Source organism: Plecotus auritus (assembly GCF_963455305.1).
Source record: "Plecotus auritus genome assembly, chromosome: X".
Lineage (NCBI taxonomy): Eukaryota > Metazoa > Chordata > Mammalia > Chiroptera > Vespertilionidae > Plecotus > Plecotus auritus.
The window spans coordinates 52,693,936-52,717,896 of NC_137784.1; the positions used below are offsets into that span (position 1 = coordinate 52,693,936).

Genomic DNA, 23,961 nt, shown 5'->3' on the forward strand with positions numbered 1-23,961 from the left:
ACTTCCCACGGGTAAGCGCTCTGGGAACTGGACTAGGCGGGACCCACCCTTAACCACACGAGCCACACACTCAGATTGTTGCCGTGGAAAGCCCGGCGTCCTTAAGAGCTCCCTGAAGCCCCGCCCCTTCCTGTTCGGGGGCGTGGTAAGGGGGGGGGGCAAGGACCCTGAAACGGAGCTTGCTATTGGCTAAGAGCAGTAGGGTTGGCCTTGCTTTCGTGTGAGCAAGGGAGTAGACAGTTTAGCAGTAGAGGAGGGAGTCTATGTGCGCAGTGCGAGGTGTGTGAGGCTCACATTGGCCGAAGACCCTCGGGCGCAATCGCAGGGGAGCTAGGACTCGGCGACTTGGCTGCCAGGCCATCCTGCGAGGCTTCAGAGGCACAAACTGATGGGACTAGCTCGCTCAGCCGCATCTCCCCTCTCTTTTAAGTGCACTGAGCGGGGCCCGCGTTGAAGCAGAAGCTGTGTGTGTGTGTGTGGGGGGGGGGGGGCGGGGGCGCGGAGCCCGGAGTCCCAGTGTGGCCTGGAGGAACGGAACTTGTGTCAGGGCGAGCCAGGTGGGAGCTCCCGGACCGCGCTTGGGTTTTAAGGAGAAGCCCACATTTTCCGAGGGGTGCCGATCCCGGGTCAGTCGAGGAGTCGGGGCGGCTACTGAATCCCCAGCGGGGAGACCCTGTTGGGGAAAGGGTACGCAGTCCCAAACAATCTCGGAAAGCAGAGCGGAATCAGGCGGGTACACCCGGGGGCGCAGAGCCCCCGTCGCGTCTGGTGCGGCGGAGAGGTCAGGGGAACTAGCCCTCGGAGGCCCCAGCCTGTGCCCAGGTTGGGGGCGGCTGCCCAGTGAGTTCTCCTGGCCCGCCGGGAAAAGAAGAGCAGCACCGAAGCCTGCGGGAGGGGAGCACTTCAAGGCCCGTGGCCTGGGAGGATGGGAGCCTGAGCACTTCAGAGCTCAGCGCAGCACGGCGGCAAGACGAGGCGAGCTTTGCTGAGGAGGCGCCAGGGGATCCGGAACTGCAGCCTGCCCCCGGGAAGATGGCCCGGCCAGGGCAGCGTTGGCTCGGCAAGTGGCTTGTGGCGATGGTCTTGTTGGCGCTGTGCCGGCTTGCCACGCCACTGGCCAAGAACCTGGAGCCGGTTTCCTGGAGTTCCCTCAACCCCAAGTGAGTAACTTAATCTGCTCTAGTCCCTGGGGGTGGAAGGCACTCCCTTGGGGTGAGGCCGAACGCCCCTAAGTGCAAGTGGGGAAGTGTTTGGAAGAAGAGCGGCGCCCCATTTTGTCTCTGGCTTTTTCGAGTGTGTTTTCCTGCGGACGGGCGGGGCAGGGTGCAGCGGATTGAGGTGGGGGCATTTGTCTGGGTTGTGACCCCGCAGCTTATGGGCATTCTCCATACCCCCCAGATCAAGTCGAGATGGTCACTCCAGGGGGATCTGCGAGTGCAGACGCTCAGTGGCGCACTACAGAGCTGGGTGGTGGTAGGAGAAGGCAGCCCTTTCTGGGGCCCCTGAGAACGTGGCGGTTTTCGTCCAGAGCCTGGGGGTGGAGGGCGACTTTGACCTGGGGCAGGGATGAGGCCGGAACATTGGTTCCGTGTTTGTTTAGCTGTGAAGGGACCTAGGCGCGGGACTCCTGCTTGGGGTGGGTGGCAGCGCCCGTATACCAATTCCGGCTTCTCCCATTTTCATTTCTCTTTCTTCCCTGGTTTGCCTCCCTAGCTTTAGGCTTTGCTTTTTCTTCTAGCCCCCTTTTCTCCCTGCGGGGCCTTGGAAGGGCGGGCGCTGCTTCCAGGCGCACAAAGGCGGCGGGTGGAGAGGGGCGGAGTGGAAGAGCCGTTTGTGGGTGGGGGGGTTCAACCCAACCCCCATTGGGGGGTTTCCCAGTGGATCCTGTGACAGAGATTCGAGGACACCCAGGAGAAGGCGGGGGGGTCAGCCTGGGAGGGAACTGGGTGGGGAGTGAAGGATTTGAATGATTCCTGCCCAGTCAGTCCCTTGGCCCTCACCCTATGTCCCTCAGACTGGGAAGCTGTGCTTAGCTTTCCCCCAAGGGGTTGGGGAGGCAGCTATGTAGAGGAGATCCTTTCTTTTTTCCCCCCTCCTCCTTCCCCTTTATAATCCCTCCCCTCCCCAGCAACACACACCTTTCAGGGCGGTGGCTCACTGGTTTCTGGGCTGTTAGTAGGGAGTGAATGGGGCTGTGTGGTGACCTCTGGACCTTTTTCTCCTTTGGCATCCAGGACTCAGGTTGGAACCTAGGGTCAAAATTGCTCTTCCTTCCTGTTTTCTTGAGGTCCCCGCAGTGTGCAGACACCCCCTTCCACTTAGTTGTAAAGTGGGGGGGGTTGGACTTAATGGGAAAGTGGGGGGCCTTGGCCTACCTTGTCCGTGCTTTCCCATTCCTATATCTGAAATCTTTTCCTATCCACTCTTCTGGGCTCCCCGCTAACTTCCTGGGCTCCTGCCTGCCTCAGACTCTTAGGTCCCATGGACATCTGAGTCCTGCAGTGGGAGAAGACAGCTTCTTTAGTTTTCTTCTCCTTGGGTTAAGGTAGGGTCCTATTTACTGTTCAGTGGGGTAGCTAAACCAGGGTTAGGATAGAGGGCTCTGTCTTGGTCCTGGAAAGGGAATAGCAAGAATTTCTCCCATATCCAAAGCCAAATCGGGCACAGTGCTCTACTAACAGTAGGAACTCAAAATGGTCTGGGGGCCCTGGGCTGCAGAGCCTAGAAGGAAAGGTTGTAAAGTGCCCAGTTCTCTCCCTTAAGGGTAGAGGCTGGAAATGCTCCTTTCTTGAGACAGGAGAGCTGAAAGCCGCCTGGGGTAGCCCATCATAGGGGCTCATGGGAGTGACCTAATTGCTCTCTCAGGTCTCTAACCAGAGATAGCAAGCAGCTCCACAGCTGGAAGGGAGCCCTCCTGCAGAGTTGAGGCAGTGAGCTGGGAGAAACAGGATTTCTCTGAGTTTTCTCCCTTTTTGTGTTTTGAGTTTTTAGTGCTCTGGACTGTTTTGCAGGTTTTTGAAGTCTGACACCTCTACATCCACTTCAGGCTGAGTGCAGGCATTCTGAGGGGTGGGGGTGATGATTGAAGATTCAGTAGGACCTGCATGAATTCTATCCTATAATTGAGCAGGTTTTGGGAATGGTTGGGGACTGGTTCTGGTACCCCTGTGTGCCCCCACCCCCCCTTCCATCTCGTCTCAGAAGTCTGCAGCCACCATGGGGATGGGTAAGAATACAGGAGGGAGGCACTACCCTCAGCTTCACTGGAGCTCTGGAGGCTGCCTTTGCCTTCACACCTAACTTCAGGCTGCCACAGCCTTTCAAATGAACAGTCTCCCTCTGTCCGTCTCCCTCTTTGCCTCTGGTTCTCCCTCTCAGGTCCCTGTTGGTTGGCCTTCTCTGATCTGCACTCACCTCTCCTCTCTAGCCAGGCTTCTCAGCTCTCCCTCTTTCTCACACTCCCTCTCACTCTTAGTCACTCTCTGCCTCTTTTTCTCAAGTCCTTTTGTTTCTCGCACATGCCGTGCTCCCTCACAGGCTCATTTTCTCTCTTCCCTCCCCTCTTCCTCCAGGCTTTTGGTCTGTCTCCTCAGCCCTGTCAGGAGCTGGCACCTCCCCCCCCATATCCCAGCGCTTATAAACCCTGCTTAATTGCTTCCTCCTTGGGAAAAATATCAAAATAAAGAAGTGGTGGGGCCAGGGGTATGTTTGCAGGTTCCAGGGAGCACCCCAGCCCTGACCGTGAGAGGGGAGCTGGAAGGGCCAGTTCAAGACTCCCCGTCTCTTTCCCAAATTGACACTGGGGCTTCTCAGTGTGGTAGACACTGGGTGGCAAGAGCTTCTGCCTCCTTGGCCCCTCTTGTCCGCTTTGTCTAAGGCGTGCAGGGTGGGGAGGGGGGGTTGATCCCACTAGAGGCTGGGAGGAACCAGAGTGTGCGCATGCACTTGGCTGGGGGCTGTGATGGAAGGTCCTAGGGTGGCCCCCTCCCCCAGCCTCCTCTCCTGAGAGCTTGGGGCAGCCGGCAAACCTCACATTTGAGTCCTCAGCCAAGTCCAGCTGCTGCAGTTCAGTCTCTCAGTCCCATTCTGACCCCTTCTTGCCCCCCACTCAGGCTCCCCCACCTCCAGGGAGTGGGAATGTGCCTGAGATCACATTACACCTTCCCTACAAGGGGGTGGAGGTTCAGCTTGGCATCCGGGACCCTTTGACTCCATTTAGCATGGGTGGGGGCAGCTGCAGACCCCAACCCAGGCTTGCCTGCTACAAGCCAAAGTATTGTCCACAGCCCACTCACAGCTGTTCCAGCTCACAGACCTGGGGAGGCCAGCTTATGGGGCCCCTTTCCAGGGTGGCTAGGGACCTGACCTCCTCTACTCTGTGGCTGATTGGCCACAGGTGGGGGCCTGAGAGTGATGGGAACCCAGCAGCTCATTGAGTTCCCTGTTCCTCTCCCTCTCCACCCCCACCCCATGCAGCCAGGCCAGAGCTAGAAGGGCCTGTGAGGCTAGGGTGGGGGCTGAATCAAGGGTTCCCTTTCTCCCCTCAGGCTCTCCATTGCCTCACCAGCTCAGTGGCTGATGATGGGCGGGCCTAGGATACTACTGTGCATCATGGTTTTCTGGGGTTGGGACTCCAGAAAGGGTGGCCAGCCAGGAGGCTGCTGGTTGCCATGGGAACACCAGGTTTCGGGGAGGTTTACCCTGTAATGGGGAGCTGAGGTGGGGAAATGCTCACCAGCCACATTTGGGGTTCCTTGCCCTGTGCCCACAGAAGCCCCTCCTGGGTGTGTTGGTCTGGTACTCAATTTGGGTGGGGGTGCTAGCAGCCAGTACTGTAAGCTTCTTACTTCTAAATAGCACTGTTCTTGGTATGCTAACTAACAGGCAGTACCTTGCTACTCACAAGTGTCCTTATATGTGAACTCATTGGATGTTCCCAACAGCCCTGGGAAGTTGGAACCATAACCATTTCCAAGATGAGGAGGCATACGCCTAGAAAAGGGAAGTGACTTGTCTACAGTCAGTCAGTCAGCCCGTAAAGGTAGAGCTGTGCTGTGTGCCATTCTGTACACACCATTCTGCTGCTGTGGACTCTACGAGAGATGGGAATTCAAGGTGGAGTTTGGGAAGAGGCACTGGCTCCCTGCCTCTCTGGATTCCCTTCTCACCTCACAGGTATGGGTGCATCTGTCCTTATGATTCAGTCCCTGCCTGTCTGGGATGAGCAGTGCTCTGACTTTCTCATTTGACTTTGCTGAGCCTACCTCTGAGGGCAGCCTGCTCAGTTGACCTGAACTAGAGACAGCAAGTCACTACCTGGGACTCTCCCTCTTGAGCTCTGAACAGCACCGTTGCTTCCTCTCTAGTCCATAAATCTTCCTATCAGGGACCCCACAGAAAGTAGACAATGAGGAAGGGAAGGTTAAGCCCTCAGTGGACCCTAGCATTGGCCAGGTGGGGCAGATAGGAGGTCACAGTCCAGTGTGGGTGTGGAGAGTGACCTCCTCTGGGACTCTCCTGGCTTCCCTGTCTCCGACAGTGCTGTGCGTGTGCCAGGACCCGGCTGCTGTTCCTGCCCACCCACGCCTGGGCGGGCACTGCTGGGACATGCCAGGCCTGCTCCTGCCGCCTCAGGGGCTGGGTGGAGCTGGGGGAGTGAAAGAGGAGTCTTTAATTTGGGTGCTCCCCACCCTTGCTGGGATGAGAGCAGACTTGAGCTCTGGCTTGGGTTCTGTCCTCCACTGGTCCTACCACCCTGGGGGGTGCAGGCGTGGTGGTGCTGGGGTCACCCAATCAAGGCTGTGGCTAGTCTTTTCTACTAAACTTGTACTAGCATGGCCTGGGACCAGGCTCTCCCTTTGACCACTCTCTGACCACAAGTTCCTAGAGCCTGAGGTAATGATGAGGAGAAAAGAAGTATAGATCTGGTCAAACGTGGGCAAGCTTTCTGGGCATAACCCCACACTGCAAACTATCCCCCCTGGACATTGTATGTGTATGGGTGGAGAGGGGCTCAGCTGGACAAAAGAAATAGAGGTCAGCTAGCTTCTGACCAGTCCAGGACCTTGGAGGCTACTACCTAGATCCTTCAGGCTTCTCCTATTCCAGAGTTCTTTTTTGCTATCATAGGTGGGAAGGCTGTGGGAGAGACATGGACTAGGGTGCAGGGGAAAAGGCAGGTCCCAAGGCAGGAGCTAGACTGCTCAGGCTGCGTTCCCCAAGTCCTTTTACTCCCTGGGGTGGCTCCATGGGATCCAGGGGCTATCAGATGCTAAGGAGGGAAGGTCTCAGGGGTTACCATGACGACCTGCTTCAGGCTTCCTGCTGGGCCATGTCAATCCCCTTAGTTTCCAGAAAAGGGCTTTGTCTGGGGGTGGCCCCAGGCAGGAAAACTTGACTTGATACTGGGGGCAGTAGTACTTTTTGAAAAGCAGAGGATAAAGACTTTAACTTGGGGACATTCTCTTCCACCTCCTCCCCTGCCCCTATTCCTAACCTGGTGAGTATGAGACAAGACTTTCAGGGTTCCCCTGTATAATGTGACTAGTGTTGTACATGGCTTCATGACCTCACTCTCTCACTGGCTACATACCCAATCCTCATGGCCCCTTGCCACTTTTTTGGGCCTCTCATAGACCAAGAAGCAGTTTTTCCAGTTGTGGGTGGGGGGCTCAGAGTCAGGGAAGACAGGTCTCCTCAGGCTCCTCTCCCTTCTGCACTTTAGGGGAAGGTACCTTTCCCTTTGCCAGCTGCTATGCAAATGAACTTATGAATATTTATGAACTCTGTTCACTGAGGTTGAAGTGAGTCTGAGGGGTATTGGGGGCAATAGTCATCTCTTCTCCCACACCTACCCACTATGTAAACATCTGTTTCCTCCGTGTCTTTGGGTTCCAGTTAGTTGGAAGTTGGAAGCCCTGTGTTCCAATTCTAGGGCTCCAGGTCCTGAGTGGCAATGGAAGACAGTGCTCAGGGCAGACAGGACACCCTGGTGAGTAAGCCAGGGCCAGGTGATTAGAAAGCTTAACTGGCCTGTACCCCCTTGCATGTCCTCAGTGTACCTGCTGTCACCTACATGTAGTGTCTTGTTGAGGTGCAGCTGTACAAGGTTTTCTTAGATGCTCTAGGGCAGTGGTTCTCAACCTTTCTAATGCCGCGACTCTTTAATACAGTTCCTCATGTTGTGGTGACCCCCAACCATAAAATTATTTTTGTTGCTACTTCATAACTGTAACTTTGTTAATGAATTGTAATGTAAATATCTGTGTTTTCTGATGGTCTTAGGCTCTACAGCAGCGGTTCTCAGCCTAAGACCATCAGAAAACACAGATATTTACATTACGATTCAAAAACAGTAGCAAAATTACAGTTATGAAGTAGCAACAAAAATAATTTTATGGTTGGGGGTCACCACAACATGAGGAACTGTATTAAAGGGTCACAGCATTAGAAAGGTTGAGAACCACTGCTCTAGGGGCTAATGTCTTGGGAGAGTTTAGTCTCCTCCGGTTGGCTCTGAGTACCTCCCTTCGATGGAAACGTTCATCTGATCATAGCTTCACATGGGGAACCTGGGCTCAGTGGGTCTAAGCTTCCTTGTGTCTCTAAGGTGTTAGAAGTTGTCTAATCCTGCTGTCTGGATGGAACCAGTGTGAGGATTGGAAAGTGAAAAATATCTTGGGAAATATAGAGGCTTTGGTGAAACTTCTTTGCTTTTTATGGAACATGGGGTGGGGACATTCACTCTTAAATGTTTATGTGTGCCCCCATCCCATGCCTGCTTCCTTTTTGGTCCTCTGGGGTACAATAAAGTTAGGTACTAAGGGGGAGACCTCGTGGATTTTACAATCCTGCACAGCAAGATCGCAGGCCCCAGCTTGGTGGAGTTTCACTGGACATGAAGAGAGGGCTGCTTTTCTTCATGTCCTTCATCTACTTGGTCTAGTTCTCGTACTCGTCTCCTTGGCTGTCATTTTCCTCCCTGGGGTTAGGTCACAGAGTTCCCAGATAGCCCTCATACCTCATACCTTGGAGTCCCCACTGTGGAACGTACCCTCACAAAATAGAACCATGCTCTTCCACTGTCAGCTTCGTTCTTTTGAAGTACTGCCTTCAGCCCTTCATTGTCTTTCTGCTAGAAGGTCTGTCCCCAATGAGGTGAAACCCACAGTGCAGGTTGTGATCCTCAAAGCTTTTTAGTCTGGCCCCAGCTAAGCTTTTCCACCTCTTCCTCTACCAATCACTGGGCCATTCACTGACGAGTTTTGTGTCCCAGCCATTGCTGTTCACTCTTTTTAAATTAAATTTAATTTTTTATTATTTTTAATTTTATTGACTTTATTGGGATGACATTGGTAAATAAAATTACATAGGTTTCAGGTGTACAATTCTATAATATATCATCTGTCCATTGTATTGTGTGTTTACCACCCCAAGTCATTGCTGTTCACTCTTGCTGTCTGTTGTTTTCTTATTTGTCACCCAGGACCCACTTTCTTCCCACCCTTTCTGTTGAACCATCTCTGACCATCCTATCACATGAGTTGTGCTTCCACTCACTGCCTCCAGCCCTTGCTGTTTGAACTACCCCCTCATACATAACCATAGATAGCCTGGTGCTGTCTATTGCTGAAACGTGGGCCATTTACTTTTCTGATCCCTACCAGACAGTAAAGTCTTTGATGATGGGGCCACATCTTTTCTTCCTATCCACCCATTCAGGAAACAAGACTGGGCTCATAGGTACTTGGTGTCAGTATCTTGCTGCCTGACTCTTGGAGTTAAACATGTTGAGTACCTACTGTGTGCTAGGTGCTCTGCATATGCCATTGCATCCAAGGCAGCAGAGGCCTGACACCTAGGGAGGAGAACTCTTTCCACCCCCAGTTTATGAGGGAGGAAACAGAAGCTCAGGAAGAACAGGTAGCACGTCCAAGGCTACAGAACTAGTAAAGGCTCTGTCTAATTTCACAGTCTGTCTTCTTTTTCCTACATAGTACTGCCTAGCTCCCACCTCCAGCCTGCCCAGGCTCAGATGTGGCCAAGAGAACACCACTTTTTTACTTTGTGCTTAGGCAAGGATAGAATGATGAGAATAGATGGCCCTGGGCAGCTGCCCTCCCCCTGTTATTCCCAAGTGTCTAGCCTTCTGGAGTAGAAGACCTACCCAGCTCAGATGGCATTTGTCCATTTCCTCTCAGAATCTGGAGCAGAGGCAGTGTGGATGTGGGGGAATTAGAACACAGATGAAGGAGGTTCCAAGGGCCCTATATTATATGATCTATTGTCTCTGCTTTGGTCCCCTCTCCTCTCTCTGTTCTTAGGAGTGAGACTGGTCAAGTTTGGGGATTCAGACTCTTGCATGATGGGGATGATATATGTCCAGGTAGGACACTGGGCAGTGGGAGTGGGGAGTGGGCAGATCTGTGTGGAGCTGCACCTGGCCAGAGACTGTGCCCGTTACCCCTGGGCTCCAGGAGATGCCTGTTCCTATCTCCCCATCATTCCCAAGATTAGCAAGGATGGGAGAGAAGGTATGGGTCCCAGGCAGGTTGAGTTCCCCCAGCCATTGGCTGGGAGCTGCAAGGGGTAGTGGCTAAGGCATATGTAGGCGTGTGTGTGTGTGCGCGTGCACGCGCACATATGCGCATGTGTGCAGAGGAGGTGGAAGCAGTGGCTATGAAGGAATGTGAGTGTGATGGTGGTGGGAGGAGGATTGGACTGCCACTACCAAGGCAACACAGGCCTGACACCTTGGTACCCAGCCCATCAGCCACGTCAACCCACTGCGGAAATGCCACATTAAGACAAAGGGCTCCCCCAGCTAAGCAGTGCCCCACCCTGCGGAGCAGTCAAAACCTGGCAGCCTTGCCCATGGGCCACCCCTTCCACACTCTGCTGGCAATGTGGTTCTCTCTCCTCACCTCCAGCCCTAGGATGGAGGAAAGACAGAATTCCTGTTCTTGCCATCCCCACTCAGGAGGCCCAGCTAGCCCTCATTGTTTGCTCCCCTGGCTTGGGAGATAGCCTGAAAACCCCAACCCTGAGGCTGACCCTCTCTTTTCTTCTGAGCAGGTTCCTGAGTGGGAAGGGCCTGGTGATCTACCCAAAGATTGGAGACAAGCTGGACATCATCTGTCCCCGAGCAGAAGCAGGGCGGCCCTACGAGTACTACAAGCTGTACCTGGTTCGGCCTGAGCAGGCAGCTGCCTGCAGCACCGTGCTCGACCCCAATGTGCTGGTCACCTGCAACCGGCCAGAGCAGGAAATCCGCTTCACCATCAAATTCCAGGAGTTCAGCCCCAACTACATGGGCCTGGAGTTCAAGAAGCACCATGATTATTACATTACCTGTGAGTCCCTGCCCATCATGTGGGTCTCTCCTATTCTGTAGCAATGGCAGCCTCTAAGTAGTAGTGAGACCGCTCACAGTTAAGGTTCTGCCTGATATGGTCCTCTTTGAAGACTGGCATGGCCTCCTCCCAGCCTGGCCTTGGAATTCTGCCCCTAATATTCACCAAGGGCCCACTGCTGGCTCGCCTTGGCTTGAGTGGGAGAGTTCTCCAATTTGTGGTGTTCTCACTCTTATTTTCTTTGCCGACCTAAGATCCAGTCTTGGGAATGGCAGAGTTGGCAAAGCCCTTTGGGATCAGCCACCTGTTTGGCTTTTCTCTTTATGGGAGATGCCACCCCAAGAGGGGGTAGGACTTCTTGCCCGAGGTTACACAGGGAGTTATGGATGGGATTGGGATTCTAACCCAGTTCTTCTGACCCCCTAATCCAGGATTTCTTCCAGTTTGTTTAGAAGCCTCCCTCAAAATGCCAGTCTGATTGCTTTGTTGCTGAGCAACATTGCCCAAAAATAAGACATATCTTAGTGTCCACTGAGAAAGAAGGGCCAGGGCCTGGTCATGTGCAGTACCCTTGGGGAGGGGCAGGGCTTGCTATTCTGTCCCTGTGGGAGGGAAAGAAGTTGAAAGAATCACAGGTAGGTGGGGGCTCCTTGCTACTCTCCACCTCCCAGTTCTGTCCTAAAGCAGCACTAGGGTTTCTGGGTAATGTGGGCAGGCCTGTCTCTCCCCCTGATGTCACTGGCATCTTGCTGCAGCTACATCCAATGGGAGCCTGGAGGGACTGGAAAACCGGGAGGGAGGTGTGTGCCGCACACGCACCATGAAGATCATCATGAAGGTCGGGCAAGGTGAGTACCCAGTTTGAGGGCCCCCAGTTAGGCCTTTGCAACAGATGTCTCTGACTGAATGTGAGTTTGTTGGGAGTAGGGGAGGGGGCAGTAGAGTTAAAGTAGCTGAGGTCTGGTATACAGCCCATACTTGGCCCACCCTAGATGAATGAGTCTTTCATGCTGGTGAGGTCCCTTCCCCTCACCTGTCCTCTCTCCACCCACAGACCCCAATGCTGTGACACCTGAGCAGTTGACTACTAACCGACCCAGCAAGGAGGCTGACAACACTATCAAGATGGCCACGCAGGCCCCCGGTAGTCGGGGCTCCCTGGGTGACTCTGATGGCAAGCATGGTAATATATGGGTGTCTCCCAGACTCTGGGACCCAGAGGGCAGAAGCCATTGCCACTGCCCTTTCAGGCCTTGTCTCTGAAGAAAGGCAGGATGGGGCCCCGTCTGAAATCTGCCATGTGTCCCTAACTGTTCCTCCCCTTCCTTCCCCTTCCTCAGAGACTGTGAACCAGGAAGAAAAGAGTGGCCCAGGTGGGAGCGAAGGCAGCAGTGGGGACTCTGACAGCTTCTTCAACTCCAAGGTGGCATTGTTTGCGGCTGTCGGCGCTGGCTGCGTCATCTTCCTGCTCATCATCATCTTCCTGACGGTTCTGCTACTAAAGCTGCGCAAGCGACACCGCAAGCACACGCAGCAGCGGGCACCTGCCCTCTCACTCAGTACCCTGGCCAGTCCCAAGGGGGGCAGTGGCACGGCGGGCACCGAGCCCAGCGACATCATCATCCCCTTACGGACTACAGAAAACAACTATTGCCCCCACTATGAGAAGGTGAGTGGGGACTACGGGCACCCCGTCTACATCGTCCAGGAGATGCCACCCCAGAGCCCAGCGAACATCTACTACAAGGTCTGAGAGCCCGGAGCGGCCTCAGGCCCTGAGGGACCGTCGGAGGGGACTGCATCTCTCCTTTCTCTCCACGCCCTTCCCCTTGCCAGCTGTGCCCACCTTTGTAATTAGTTTTGTAGTTTCTTGGCTTTTATAATCCCCCTTTGCCCTGCCCCTAGGCTTTGGAGGGGGTACTCATGCCCCCAGTCCCCATGCTCTTGTGCCTTCCCCCTCTGGCCAGGCCTCTGGGCTATGTGGGGGTGCCCCTTCGAGGAGGGCAGGGTTGGACACTAATGGACAGTAAGCAGGGAGATGACCCCCCTGGCCCTGCCCTCCTCACTCCCTTTTCCCCTTCCCAGGACTGTTTGTCCGCTATCATCACTGTTTTTAATGTTTTTGTGTTCATTTTCTAGCTGTCAACTCCTTTTCATATGTTTTTTTTTTAAGAAAAGTGGAAAAGGCAGCCCCTCTGAGCCCAGCTCAGCCTAGTATAAGGGGTCAGGGCCAGGGCCAGGGTGTGGCCAGCTTGGAAGCATAGGATGGCCTATCTGTTATTTGGGGGTCAGGGAGTCCAGGACTGTTCTTGCCCATGAGGGAAGATGACAGTGCCTTTGGGCAAGGTGTCTCACCCTCCCCTCCTGACCCTTCTGCTACAAAGCTGATCTTGGCAATGGGGTAGTGGCTGCCACCCTTTCACACACACACACACACACACACACACACACACACACACACATATCCCTTCCTTGTGGGATTCTTGGGCATCTTTGCCTCCCTCACTCTCACGGTAATTAACGTCTTAATTGGCTGTTGCCTGGGGAACAGGAGAGCTGTTGCAGGCAGATGACCTCATGGGGGGTGGAGGGAGGTGAGGTGCCCAGGTGGCTATTTGCCCTGTAGAGCTGGGAGTTCTCCCTTCTCCCTCCTCCCCTGCCTGTTCTCTCCTTATCTTTGGCCCCTTTGGCCTGGTGGGAGACAAAGGCCCAGGGCAGAGACCTAAGCAGGTATAAGGCCAGGTGGCCTGCTCCTTTTCTGGGCTCTAGCACAGGTGGATGCCCCCAAAGCCAGCTCTCATTGGCCCCCTATTCTTGGGCTGGGGCCTGGAAAGAGGAAGAAGCTGCCCAGGGTTGGGCCAGCACGCCGTGCACTTTGACCTCGGCTCCTTGCCAGCACGGCTGCTAACAGACTGCCACTTGAGTGTGCCTTGCAGGTGCTCCCAGAGTGGCCATGGAAGGAGCTGGGCCTTACACCATCCACCTTCATACTGCCTCCTGGCCAGTTGCCTACCCTAGTGCCAGGTGGGAGAGAGGGAGTGGAACAGCCAGCCCCTTCTAGGTGGCAGTCGGAAGGCATTTTGTTTTTGTTTCTGTTTCCATTTGTGTAAATACTAGTCTTTTTTTGGAAAAAATAATGTAAAGATGTTTTGTATAAACTCTGAATTATTTTCTTGTTGCTTTTTTTCTTAGAAAAAAAAAGAGAACTAAAAAAAAAAAATTAACCACATGGCGATGGGTGTAAAATGGTGTCATGATGTTGGGGAATGAAGTGTGAATGTATGAATGAGTATGAGAGAGAGAGAGAGAGAGAGAGAGAGAGAGAGAGAGAGAGAGAGAGAGAGAGATTTCTTGTGCCAAAAATATGGTGGGTGATCTGGACAAGTATGGGAAGAGGGTGGCTGTACTAATGGAGCAAGGTGTCTCAAGCCTTCTGCCCCTCCTGCTCTCCTGCCCAGTTTCTTTATCCTCTTGTTCTGCTGGAGCCTTCAACCATTTCCTCATCTGTGTCCTGTCACCTCTGTGGCATTAGCCATGGGCATCTGCCTACTATGGCACTATGCTCAACTAGAGAGGGTGGATGGAGGAGGGTCTGTTCCCATGGGGATCTGGGTGTGTCCAGAAGTACTGCCTCCACCTGGCTGGGGCTAGATCTGGGACCTGCTGGCAGGCCCAGCCCTGCCCTGCCTCAGGATGCCTGGAGGTGGATAGAAATAACTTCCCAAGAGTTGGCTCTCAGCTGTAGCCCACTGGGTCCTAGGGTTGCTTCAGGCTTCCCAGTTCACTTCTTAGCCAGAAGAATCTTCTATCCCCTGTCTTCAGAACTGGGCCACTCCAGTGTATGCCCTCACCTTTGCATACTTGGGAGCTTCTGGCCGGTAGCTGAAGTCCCCTAGCTAGAGCAGTCCTGAGCATGCAGTCTACCTCCCACAGGCTGAGGGTTGGAGAGTGTGGTGAGGTCCATGAAGAGGGTTTGGCCTCAGTCCTAAGGTGGAAACCCCATCTGGCAGTGCCAGGGCCTTTCCACTCCAGCCTGGAGCAGCCTGCAGGTCTTGTGGGGGGGCTCCCTGTGGAGATGGCTAAGACAGATGTCAGGAGAGGCGCACAAGTGAGATTCCAGCAGCTAAAAATGGGTAAGAAGGCACTAGAGGAAAGGAGGAGAAGGAAGGAAGGGGAGGGTTAGTTCGTGATCCAGAGCAGGAAGCCCCAGTGAACCAGCCAAGGAACAGGCTGGGCTGTAAGGGAAGTGGGAAGCACATGGAGAAGAAAGGCAGAGAAGAGCCCACAGAGCCACAGGACCTGCAGGGGGGAAGGAAGGGAGGCTGGGCTGGAGCAGGGCTGGGCCTGGCTGGGGTGCTCCAGGAGCCAGCTGGGGCAGAGGCTGTTTATTTGGTTTCTCATTAACCAAAGGAAGTGCCTGGATCAGATGGGGCCTCTGTTCCTTGACTGCCTGCCCAGAGTGGGGCCCGGCCTGGGCCCAGGGTCTCCAACCAAAGCTGGTTCAGGCCAGATTGATGACTCTAACTGAGGCAGAGCCTGACTTGGGCTGGGTGAGCCCTTCCTACACTTCTCTAACTTAGTATCCTTGGGTGGTCCCCAGCCCAGCTCAGGATTCCGGCTGCCCTCATCTTACTGATGGGTGGAGAATGGAGTTCCTGGGGTCCCTGGAGAGTAGCTGTGGTAATGTGAAGTAAAATCTGTGGGAGAGGGCAAAGGAAGCAAGGGGCAGTCTCTCCAACATCCCAGAGGTTTGTCACTGGTTGTTCCCACTTGCCCTGGCCAAGGTGCCATAGCTGGCACTGGTTTGAGCTCAGTGCCTGTGTAGTGCTGGCCATACAGTGGTGCTCAGTCACCTTTTGTGGCAGACTGTCCTTCACCTAGACAGTGCCTGCCACTTAAAAAAAATACCTTTACACACATTATCTCATTGAGTTTCTTAAACTGCCCTGTAAGGATGGAAGGGGTAGAATTATTTGCCTCATATTTGAGATGAGGAAACTGAGACCCTACAAGGGCACAGTAACTTGCCCCAAAACACCCATCAAGTGAATGGGAACACTAGGGTTTAAGGCCAGGCCTTTTGCTACACCCTGAGTGAACAGAAGTTCCTTGAGGGTGGGTCTTCTTCACCCCACTCCTCTGTTCCTTGCTTCTTGTTGGGTAAGACTGAGCAAGAGTACTTCCTTGGGGATCTTGGAGAATAAGAGCCCTCCTCCCATTCCCTTTCCATCTGTGTGGGTCAGGGAGGGAACAAGCTTAGCTAGCTGGAGGCAGGAGCTAAGCCTCCTGTGGTAGGGCCCCAGACCAACCCCACCCTCTGCTCTCTTTCCTGTCCCAGCTGAGCCCAAGCACCAGGTGAGTCAGGGATAGAGGATGTTTCCCAGGTGAGGGTGGAGCTGCCTGGCTTCCTTTGCAGGCTGAGCCCAGGTCACCAATAAAACCAAGCTGGGCAGGTGCTAATCAGACCTCACTTTTCCTGAAGGAATAGGACTTGTGAAGCTGGACTCTTATGACTTATTGCACTGGTCCATTTGTGCTTCTAGGAGGCCTCCCTGAATCATGAGGGATGTGGATGGCCTGGAACCCTCTAGGCAGGGGCATGAAGGTGGGCTGAAGAACCAAAGGAGAGATCCAGTCCCAACTGGGGCCATCGTAGGTTGGGCCCTTTGACCACCTGGCATCAATCACTCGGAAATCTGGCCCGCCTGCCTGCCTGCCTTGCAGGCTGCTTGTCCTGCCTGGGCATGTCACAGTCCCACTGACACCCCAGCTGAGTCAGCCCCAGCGTGTCTAGGGACCCTCCTCGCCCATCTGCTGCTGGCCTCCTGTACAGCTGGCCATTGGATCTGGGGGGCTGGGTTCCCAGCTGGTGCTTTTAGGTTGGCTCCCCCTTTGGGAGGCTGCTGAGGGGGGATACCAGCCCCTGCCCAAGACAGGGGTCACAGAGCCCAAACTGAAAGCAATTTAAGGGCATGGGGGAGACAGTAATTATAGGTTCTGTTTCCAATGGTTAATTATCCAGCTGGCAAAGAGAAAGTAAAGAGGGAAAGCTGGGGGTGGGGAGAGACAAGGAATGTGTGAAGGGATATAGGAGGGTGGGAGAGTTTGCCAGGGGCCCTTTGATACAGGGGAAAGAGCCCCAGGCTGCTGTGCTGGGAGGCTGGGGGCTGAGGACCTGTCCCAGTTCTAACATGACCCTTTTTGACTAGGGGCAGGCAGGTCTCTGCCTCTTTGGGCCTCAATTTCCCTGTCTGGGTAATGAGGAGTGAGACTAGATGTCATTTATTCAGAAAACATTTATTGAGTACCTGCTATATGCCAGTCAATGCTCTGGCCACTGGGGTACAGTGATGAACAAGATAGACAAGTTTTCTTCTCACAGGGACCTCATGTTCTATAAAGGCCTTTAAGTGCCCAATTGGTTCTTAAGGGTGTGTGTTGACATTAGCTGGAATGTGAGAGGCAGAATGGAGGATACACAGATTAAAAACTTGGGTTCTAAAGTTAGCCTTTCATTCATTCATTCATTCATTCATTCATCCACTTTTTAAAAACAAATTTCGAATGCCTGGCATGTAATAAGCACCAATAAATGGTAGCTGTTGCTTCCCTCTTAAGGTGTGGTGTGGGCAGTTTGGCTCCATGGCTGGGCTTCTTGGGCACCCTTCTTGCTTTGAGAGTAGATCCAAGGCCTGGCTGTTCCCTCATCACTGACCAAAGCTAGCCTTTTGCAAAATTCCTGAAACATCTTTATCAGAAGTTATGCTGAGGCTCCAATCCCAGCCTGCCTCCCCAGTTGCCAGCCCAGGTACCTAAGCTGAGTTGGGTGATGTGCCCATGATAAACACTTCCCAAAGCCAAAGCCAAAGAGGTGTGTGTCCTCAGTACTTGCCTACCACTGGGGCCCCATGGTCTGGTCTCTTCCAGCCTCTCCAGAGGCCGTGGGTGAGGAGCTGGTTTCTGAGAGAGGAACTTCCATCCTTTTCTGGCCAAGGCTCCAGGGAGAGGCTCCAGGGGGCTCTCTTGGTTCCAGGGTCCCAGAAGAAACCAGGGATATTCTGGAATTCACCCTGCAGCAGGGACTCCATGCTGGCTGGATTCTGTGGGGCAGAACCATTGTTGTCACAGGACTGGCTGGTGGCTTTCCTAGCTACTTTCAAGCCTGCTCAGTAAAACCAGAAAGGTTACAGGCCAGGAAATAGTAGAGCTACGACTTTTCTGAGAGCTTCTTTCCAGACCAAATCCCCATGGGGAAACTGAGGCCCAAACATAGAAGGGACTTACTCAAGGACACACAGGGAGTGCTGACAGAGCCAGGCCTCAGAGCCAGCTCCCTTGCCTCACAGGCCACAGCTGTGTGCCCTCCTTGTATACTGTTGCTTTGTTCTCCCAGAATCCCCAGGAGTTTGTGTGTGTGACCTATTTATACACAGTATTTATATTAATAAACTCTGTAAGTTTACACAAGGCAATTATCAAAAACGATACATTATAACCCTGACAAAAACATGGTCCTGTGAGGTTTAGGCCTGGTGGAAAATGCACTAACAATTCACTCCCCTCCCTGGGGTCCCCTCTCCTGTGGCACTTCATACAGCTCTGAAGTCACTCACTGGCACAATAGCTTCAAGATTTCTGTTAGGGCCAGATGCACTGATTAGAGCACCAGACCCAGAATTGGGCATCTCAAGGCTGAGCAGGGCATTAATTGTAGTGTGTGGTTCCACCTTCCCTTGGAGCCCAGGGTGGTCCGTGATGCAGCTTTCTGTGCACACCTTCAGGGCTGCCTCCCTCCCCCATCCAGGCAGCCAGGCCTTTCTGGCTAGCCTGACAGTTAGATGCCCTTGCTCTGTCTTCAGCTCCCCTGCACACACTAATAGCCATGGCACTAACATGCTTTCACATGCAAATTGCTATGGAATTCTTAGCCCTTGCTGGTGCCCCAGCCCCCAAGGCTTCCCCCTGGGCAGATTCAGAGAAGAGAATGGAATCTTTTAAGCTGTTAGGATGTTTAGAGACCTTCTAGTCCAGCCCCCTTATTGGTTGGATGGGAAAACTGAGGCCCAGAGAAGGGATGAAGAAACTGCCCACAGTCACATAGAGAGTTCACTGGGACTGGCCCTCACCAGGTTTTCTGACTTCCAGCCCATTGCCTCTTCAAGCCACCACAGCCTCCCAATTTTACTGCCCTTCCCCTTATCGCAGGTTGTTTACTATGGACTCTGGGATCCCTCCCTCTGGCACAGACACTCATTCCAGGCACCCCTCAGTGGGGCCTGGGAGTGTGGAATCCAGAGAAGAAAAGGCCAGAGGTGCCTATGCCTTAGGGGCATTGCCGAGGGCATTTTCCTTTGAAACAGGCAGGATTTGCTCACTTCTCTCTGTGCACCCCCTTCCAAATCCCCCCCCTTCCTGGCCAAACCACTCTGGGCCCCCTGCAGTAGGCCTGCCAAGCCATGCCAAGCCTTCTCCTGGGTCCCACCAGATCTTTCCAGCTTTATGGACTGCCACTCCGCGGGAGTTGCCACCAGCAAAGCCTGGGCCCTGGAAGGCCCCAGGAACCCAGAACCCATCTGGGGCATGAAAAAAAAAACTTGCTTCCCTTCAGCTGAAACAAGATTGGAATTTTCTGAAATGAACTTTACAAGGAAACAAAAATAAACACTGAAGCACAGGTGTCTGCTCCCAGCTCAGCCAAGGTCCTGCCACAGATGGGCCCGAGGTAGACACTTGTGGGTTACCTTTGAGTTCTGCTTCTGAAACAGTTCTTCACTCTGCCCATTTATGACAACCCCCAACACCACACACTGGTTCAAGCTGTTTTCATCTCCTGCCTGCACTTTGGCAATAGCCTCCTAACCTGCCCCCCTACTTCCATCCTGTCCCCCTCTCTTACAAAACAGCAGCCAAAGCCATCTTTCCTAAACTCAATCCTGATCTTGTCAATCTCTGTGTTCCTTTAAAGTTTGTCAATCATCCCTCAACTTTTCAGCATGGCCCTGTGTGATCTGACCCCTGCCCATCTCTTAAGCTTTGCACCTCTACCCCTCCACACCACATTCACACCCCTACAACACAGTCCTACTCACTGGTCCCTAACCAGGACAGGCACCCTTAAGTCTCTGAACCTTTCCTTATGCACTTCCATCAGCCAGAAATGCCTATTCCCTTGTGTCTGGTCTTCAAAACTACTCTTGATCCTTCATGGACCCTTCTGACCCCCAAATCCAGGGAAAGTTGGTTCTCTCAGCTTTCACAGTGCTTCTCACAGTATGTGGCATGTGCCTGTTTTCCACACTAGACCGTGAGCTTCTGGAAGACAGGAACTGTGTCTAATTCATCTCTGTGCCTCACCTAACAGAGCTTAGCACAGAAGCAATATCAATAAACCTTTGAAACGTTTGTTGAAATGAATGGGCTTAGCTGGGATGGGGCAGTCATTCTAAGGGTTCCATCCCTGCTCTTCACCTGCTCACATTACTACCCAGCCAATCTGGAGAGTTAACATCTTATCACATTGCAAACTTTTATTGAGTATTTATTATGGGCCCGGCACTATGCTCAGTGCTTCACATGCTTACTCAATTGACATCTCATGTCTCAGTGTGGTCTCAGAGAGGTCCTTATCTGAGGTAGGACCATGATCAGCCCTGTTTTATAGATGAGGGAATGGAAGTGCAGGGAGGGAAAGTACCTTGTCCATGGGCACATGGCTAGGAAGTTGTGAGCAAGGATTTGAACATCAGAAGCCTGAATTCAGAGTCCAAATGCTTAGATACTTTGCTACACTTGTGAAGCCAGGTGGTGGTGCCAGTATGGAGATACAGTGAGGCTGGGCCTGGCCCCTGCCCCCTTGATGTCAGCCATGTGGCTTCAGAAGCCTTCTAGTATGGTAGTTAAGAATCCAGACTCTGGAGTCAGGCTGCCAGGATTTACATCCCAGCTTTACCACATTCTAGCTATGGATTCTTGAGCAGGTTACTTAATCCCCTCTATGCTTCTATTTTTGCCCTCCATAAGATAGGCCTGAGAGTAGCAGCTATCTCTGGAGACTTCAGTAAGGATTAAGTGAATGCACACATGGCAAGCCCGGTAAACAGTGTCCTGTCATTTATTAGCCTTTGAGCTCTGAGGCAGCCTTTGGTTCCTATCACCCAGCTGTAGGCAGCCACGTCCACTCCAGGTTTGTCTCTGAATCGCCATTTGGATCAGAGGCTCAGCAGCCAGAGATTAGGTGGCCTCAGCTTCAGTCTGGGTTGCTATGGCCCCAAAGAGAAGCCAGCAGTGGTGGGCTGCAAGCTCCTCCAAGGCTCCAGCCTGAAGGCCCAAGGGGAGGAACATCCAGTATACTGTGCCCCCACAGAAGCTTGGAGTCAGGGTTGGGAGACCTGCATTTGAGGCCTGACTCTGCCACTAATACTTGAATAAGTCATCTCTTCTCTCAAGGCTGGGGTTTTGTCTTCATCTGTTAGGAATGAATGATGTAAGCAAAACTGCCTTGTAAAAGGCAGCAAGTCTAAGGTAATACATATCAATGTAAGGAGCCACCACTTCTTATCAGAATGCGTGTTCCTTCAGGGCAGTGAACCTGGCGCTCAGTAAAGAGTGGATGAATGTGTAAATAAGTGAGTGTCTCTTCCACCCAGAATCTCTGTCTGTCCCCAGCCAGGCTCCAGCAGTCAGAGGTCCAGTTCCAAAGAAGAGGCCTTCACCTTGGTAGTGAGTGGTCTTGAGAGCTTCTGGGAGTCAAGAAACTGGTGATGCTCTGTTCAGGAGAAGCCGTTAGCCAAAACCTGAGATCCACAGACTATTTTGTTCACATTCTCAATAGGGTCATCGAAGCTTCCAGGTACTGTTGGAAAGAAAGATGCTATACTAAATGGCTCCTTTCTACTCATTAGATTGGTGAAGTTTAAGCTAGTCTAGCTTTTCCATGAGCCACTTAAGTAATAACACAGATCAAAATCCTAAAAAGGTACAGACCTTCTGACCTAACAAGGTCCTATACTGAGAGGTTAAGGAGTATGGTGGGGGGGGGGGTGAGTAGCAAAGCTGGCCTGGGGACCGGAGTTGGACCTGGGGGTGGGTGTGGGGTGCAGGGATAGGTGGCTATGAATGGGAATAGAGACTGGGCATTCTGTGTAAGGGATTTTTATTTTTAATCACAATTGTTATTAAAAATTGCAGAAATCTAAAAAGACACTTTCTTTGGGAAGTTTTCACAATGTACACACACACACACACACACACACACACACACACACACACACCACTCTAGTAATAATGTAAATGTGTTGAGATAGTGTATATTAACTGTCCTTTCCTTTGAGAAATCTTCCCAGTTCTCCATCTGAGCTCTGCATGCGTCTCTAGACTCTAGTATGATGGATGGCAATGACCAGTTCTTCACCTCTCAGTAACTCAGTTTCTTCATCTGTAAAATGGGGCTGCTGATACTCCCAATGGTGTTGAGTTGTTGAGAAGAGGCCATGAAATAATACATGTTGAGTTCTTGGCATAGGACCTGGCACATCATAACCACTCAATCAGTGTTAGTCCCAATGGGAGATAGTTGCATGACTGCCTCTGCCATTAAACCATGATCTCTTCAAGGGTAAGAACTATGCTATATTTTTTTCTCACTGAGTCTCTAGGGCCCAGCACAGATTTTGGAACATAGTAGGTGCTGAGTGGATTTGCTGAAAGAGAAAGCCCAATGCTCTCAACACGGAGAAGAAGCAGCTGAGGCCCAGGAGAGGTCAAGTCAAGAGTTGGGCTTAGAACTCCAGTCTTCTCTCCTCAAATTGTGGCCCTTGGGGATTTGGGGGTAAGGATAGGGGTTGTGGGCAGCCTTCTAGATTCCTTGAGCTGACCCACCTGGGCTCTTTCCTTGCTTTGGGTCTGGGATCCCTGGGATCAGAAGGTTTCCAGGGCTCGGGCAGTGGTGCTGACCCTTCCCTCCCCCCATTCTTTCCCTTGTTCTCTCCATCTTGGGCTCTAGCCTGGCCCAGTCAAACAGGAAGATTCATTAACTGTCTAAATATACAGAGCCCAGGGGCCATGTGCAGCTTGCAACAGAGCTGGGGTCCCAGCAGGGCCAGAGCCTGAGGCAGTAGTGCTGGAGAGAGTTGGCTGGGAGAGGGGCCTGGTGAGGGGAAAGCCCCAGGAACAGCTCATGTGATGATTGATGGGGAGGTGAGTGAAGCCAGGCCAGTGCCAGGCCCTCAGAACCCCCAGTCTCTACTCCCATTCATAGCCACCTATTCCTGCACCCCACCCCCACCCCTAGGTCCAATACTGGTCCCCAGGCCAGCTTTGCTACCCCCACCCACCATCCATACTCCTCAACCTCTCAGTATAGGGCCCTGATCCTCAGAAGTATGGAGCCTAAGAGGTGGGTGACCAGTAGTGGGGATGGGTTTCCCCAGGCTCCTATCTGCTTATTATTGTAAGGGCTATTTCTCTAATCAAAACTCCCCAATTACCCAAGGGCCCCTCTGATTAATATTCCATGATAACAAGAACAGGTCACATCTGGCTGCAGGAGCTGGAATTCGACACTCCAGGAGCCCCATGATTGGTCTGCAGGAAGAATAATAAACTTCCTTTCTCTTGCCCCTCTTTCCTTTCCTTCCCATTTAGAGGCTCCCTTTTTCTTCCACCTCCCCTTCCCCAGCCCCTGCCTGTCCCTCTCCACCCCCACCCAAGTTCCCTGCTTTGTCCTCTGCCCTCCATGGAGACGGAAGCCACTTCTTCAGTTCTGGTTAGCCCTCTGTCCATCACTGACCCCTGCTTTGCTAGGCTGGCTCTTCGGCCAGGAAGCATTTTACGTGGGGTGCAGCAGGCTGAGCAGGGTGGGCAATCTCAGAGAGATTGTGGGTGCTCTTAATGAAACATCTCATCAAATCCTCATTACAATCCTCCGATGACGGCCTAGTCTTATCCTTGTTTATTGATAGAGACACACATGTGCGTGGGTGCCAACATACACACACACACACACACACACACACACACACACACACACACACACACACACGGTGCTTCTGAGAAGACTTGGGACTTACAGAAGCCATAGTCTTACAGAGCTGGTATTTCAATCCCAGAGATTTTTGTTTCCAAGGCTCCTTCCTCCCGCCCCCTTGTACTCTACCCTGTTCTAATGAGGATGGTTTCCCTGCCTGAATGCTCAGATCAAGAGCAGACCCACTGATATGGCAGAGTTCTGACACCAGACCTCTGAGCTTCCATTGAATTAGAGATGGGTTTTTAGGCAAGAGTAAACAAAGACCTTTTAGTTGAATCCCACAGGCCAGGAAAGAGAAAAGATTTGTCCACATTCACGCAGGAAGGTTGTGGTAAATATGGGACTCAGATGGAAACCCCTTCCATTTGCCAGCCTGTGGATGGCTCTAAGTGAGAGAGCTTTCCCATCACTCCTGCATGCCAAAAACTGCTAGATGCCACCCTCCTGTGACCTGACCCACGATATCCCAGATAGGATACATCTGCTTGTGTTAGGTCAGTCTTCACCAGGGGGCCTGGGCAGAAAGGGGTCTCTGCTTGGAGTGTGTGTGTGGGCAGCAAGGGAAGGGGTTATGGTCAATGC

General features: G+C 52.7%; 1 protein-coding gene across 2 annotated transcripts; it reads left to right on the top strand.

The window, feature by feature from the left end:
- The first annotated feature begins 230 nt into the window (after positions 1 to 230).
- EFNB1 (ephrin B1) lies at positions 231 to 13,523 on the top strand. 2 transcript variants are annotated; one of them, XM_080652350.1, is made up of 5 exons: positions 231 to 1,160; positions 10,075 to 10,352; positions 11,108 to 11,200; positions 11,407 to 11,535; positions 11,693 to 13,523. In XM_080652350.1, exons 1-5 carry the CDS (start codon positions 1,033 to 1,035, stop codon positions 12,103 to 12,105), a joined length of 1,041 nt encoding a protein of 346 aa, XP_080508476.1. In that variant the 5' UTR covers positions 231 to 1,032; the 3' UTR covers positions 12,106 to 13,523. The 2 variants fall into 2 exon arrangements, with proteins under 2 accessions (XP_080508476.1, XP_080508475.1); XM_080652349.1 differs by having other exon boundaries at positions 539 to 1,160; positions 11,407 to 11,496.
- Positions 13,524 to 23,961: the final 10,438 nt, after the last annotated feature.

Excerpts from the sequence above, each read along its gene's own strand:
- EFNB1 (XM_080652350.1), top strand. The coding sequence starts at position 1,033 with ATGGCCCGGCCAGGGCAGCGTTGGCTCGGCAAGTGGCTTGTGGCGATG. Across the intron at positions 1,161-10,074 it reads TGGAGTTCCCTCAACCCCAA|GTTCCTGAGTGGGAAGGGCC; the intron begins GTGAGTAACTTA and ends TCTTCTGAGCAG. Across the intron at positions 11,201-11,406 it reads CATCATGAAGGTCGGGCAAG|ACCCCAATGCTGTGACACCT; the intron begins GTGAGTACCCAG and ends CTCCACCCACAG.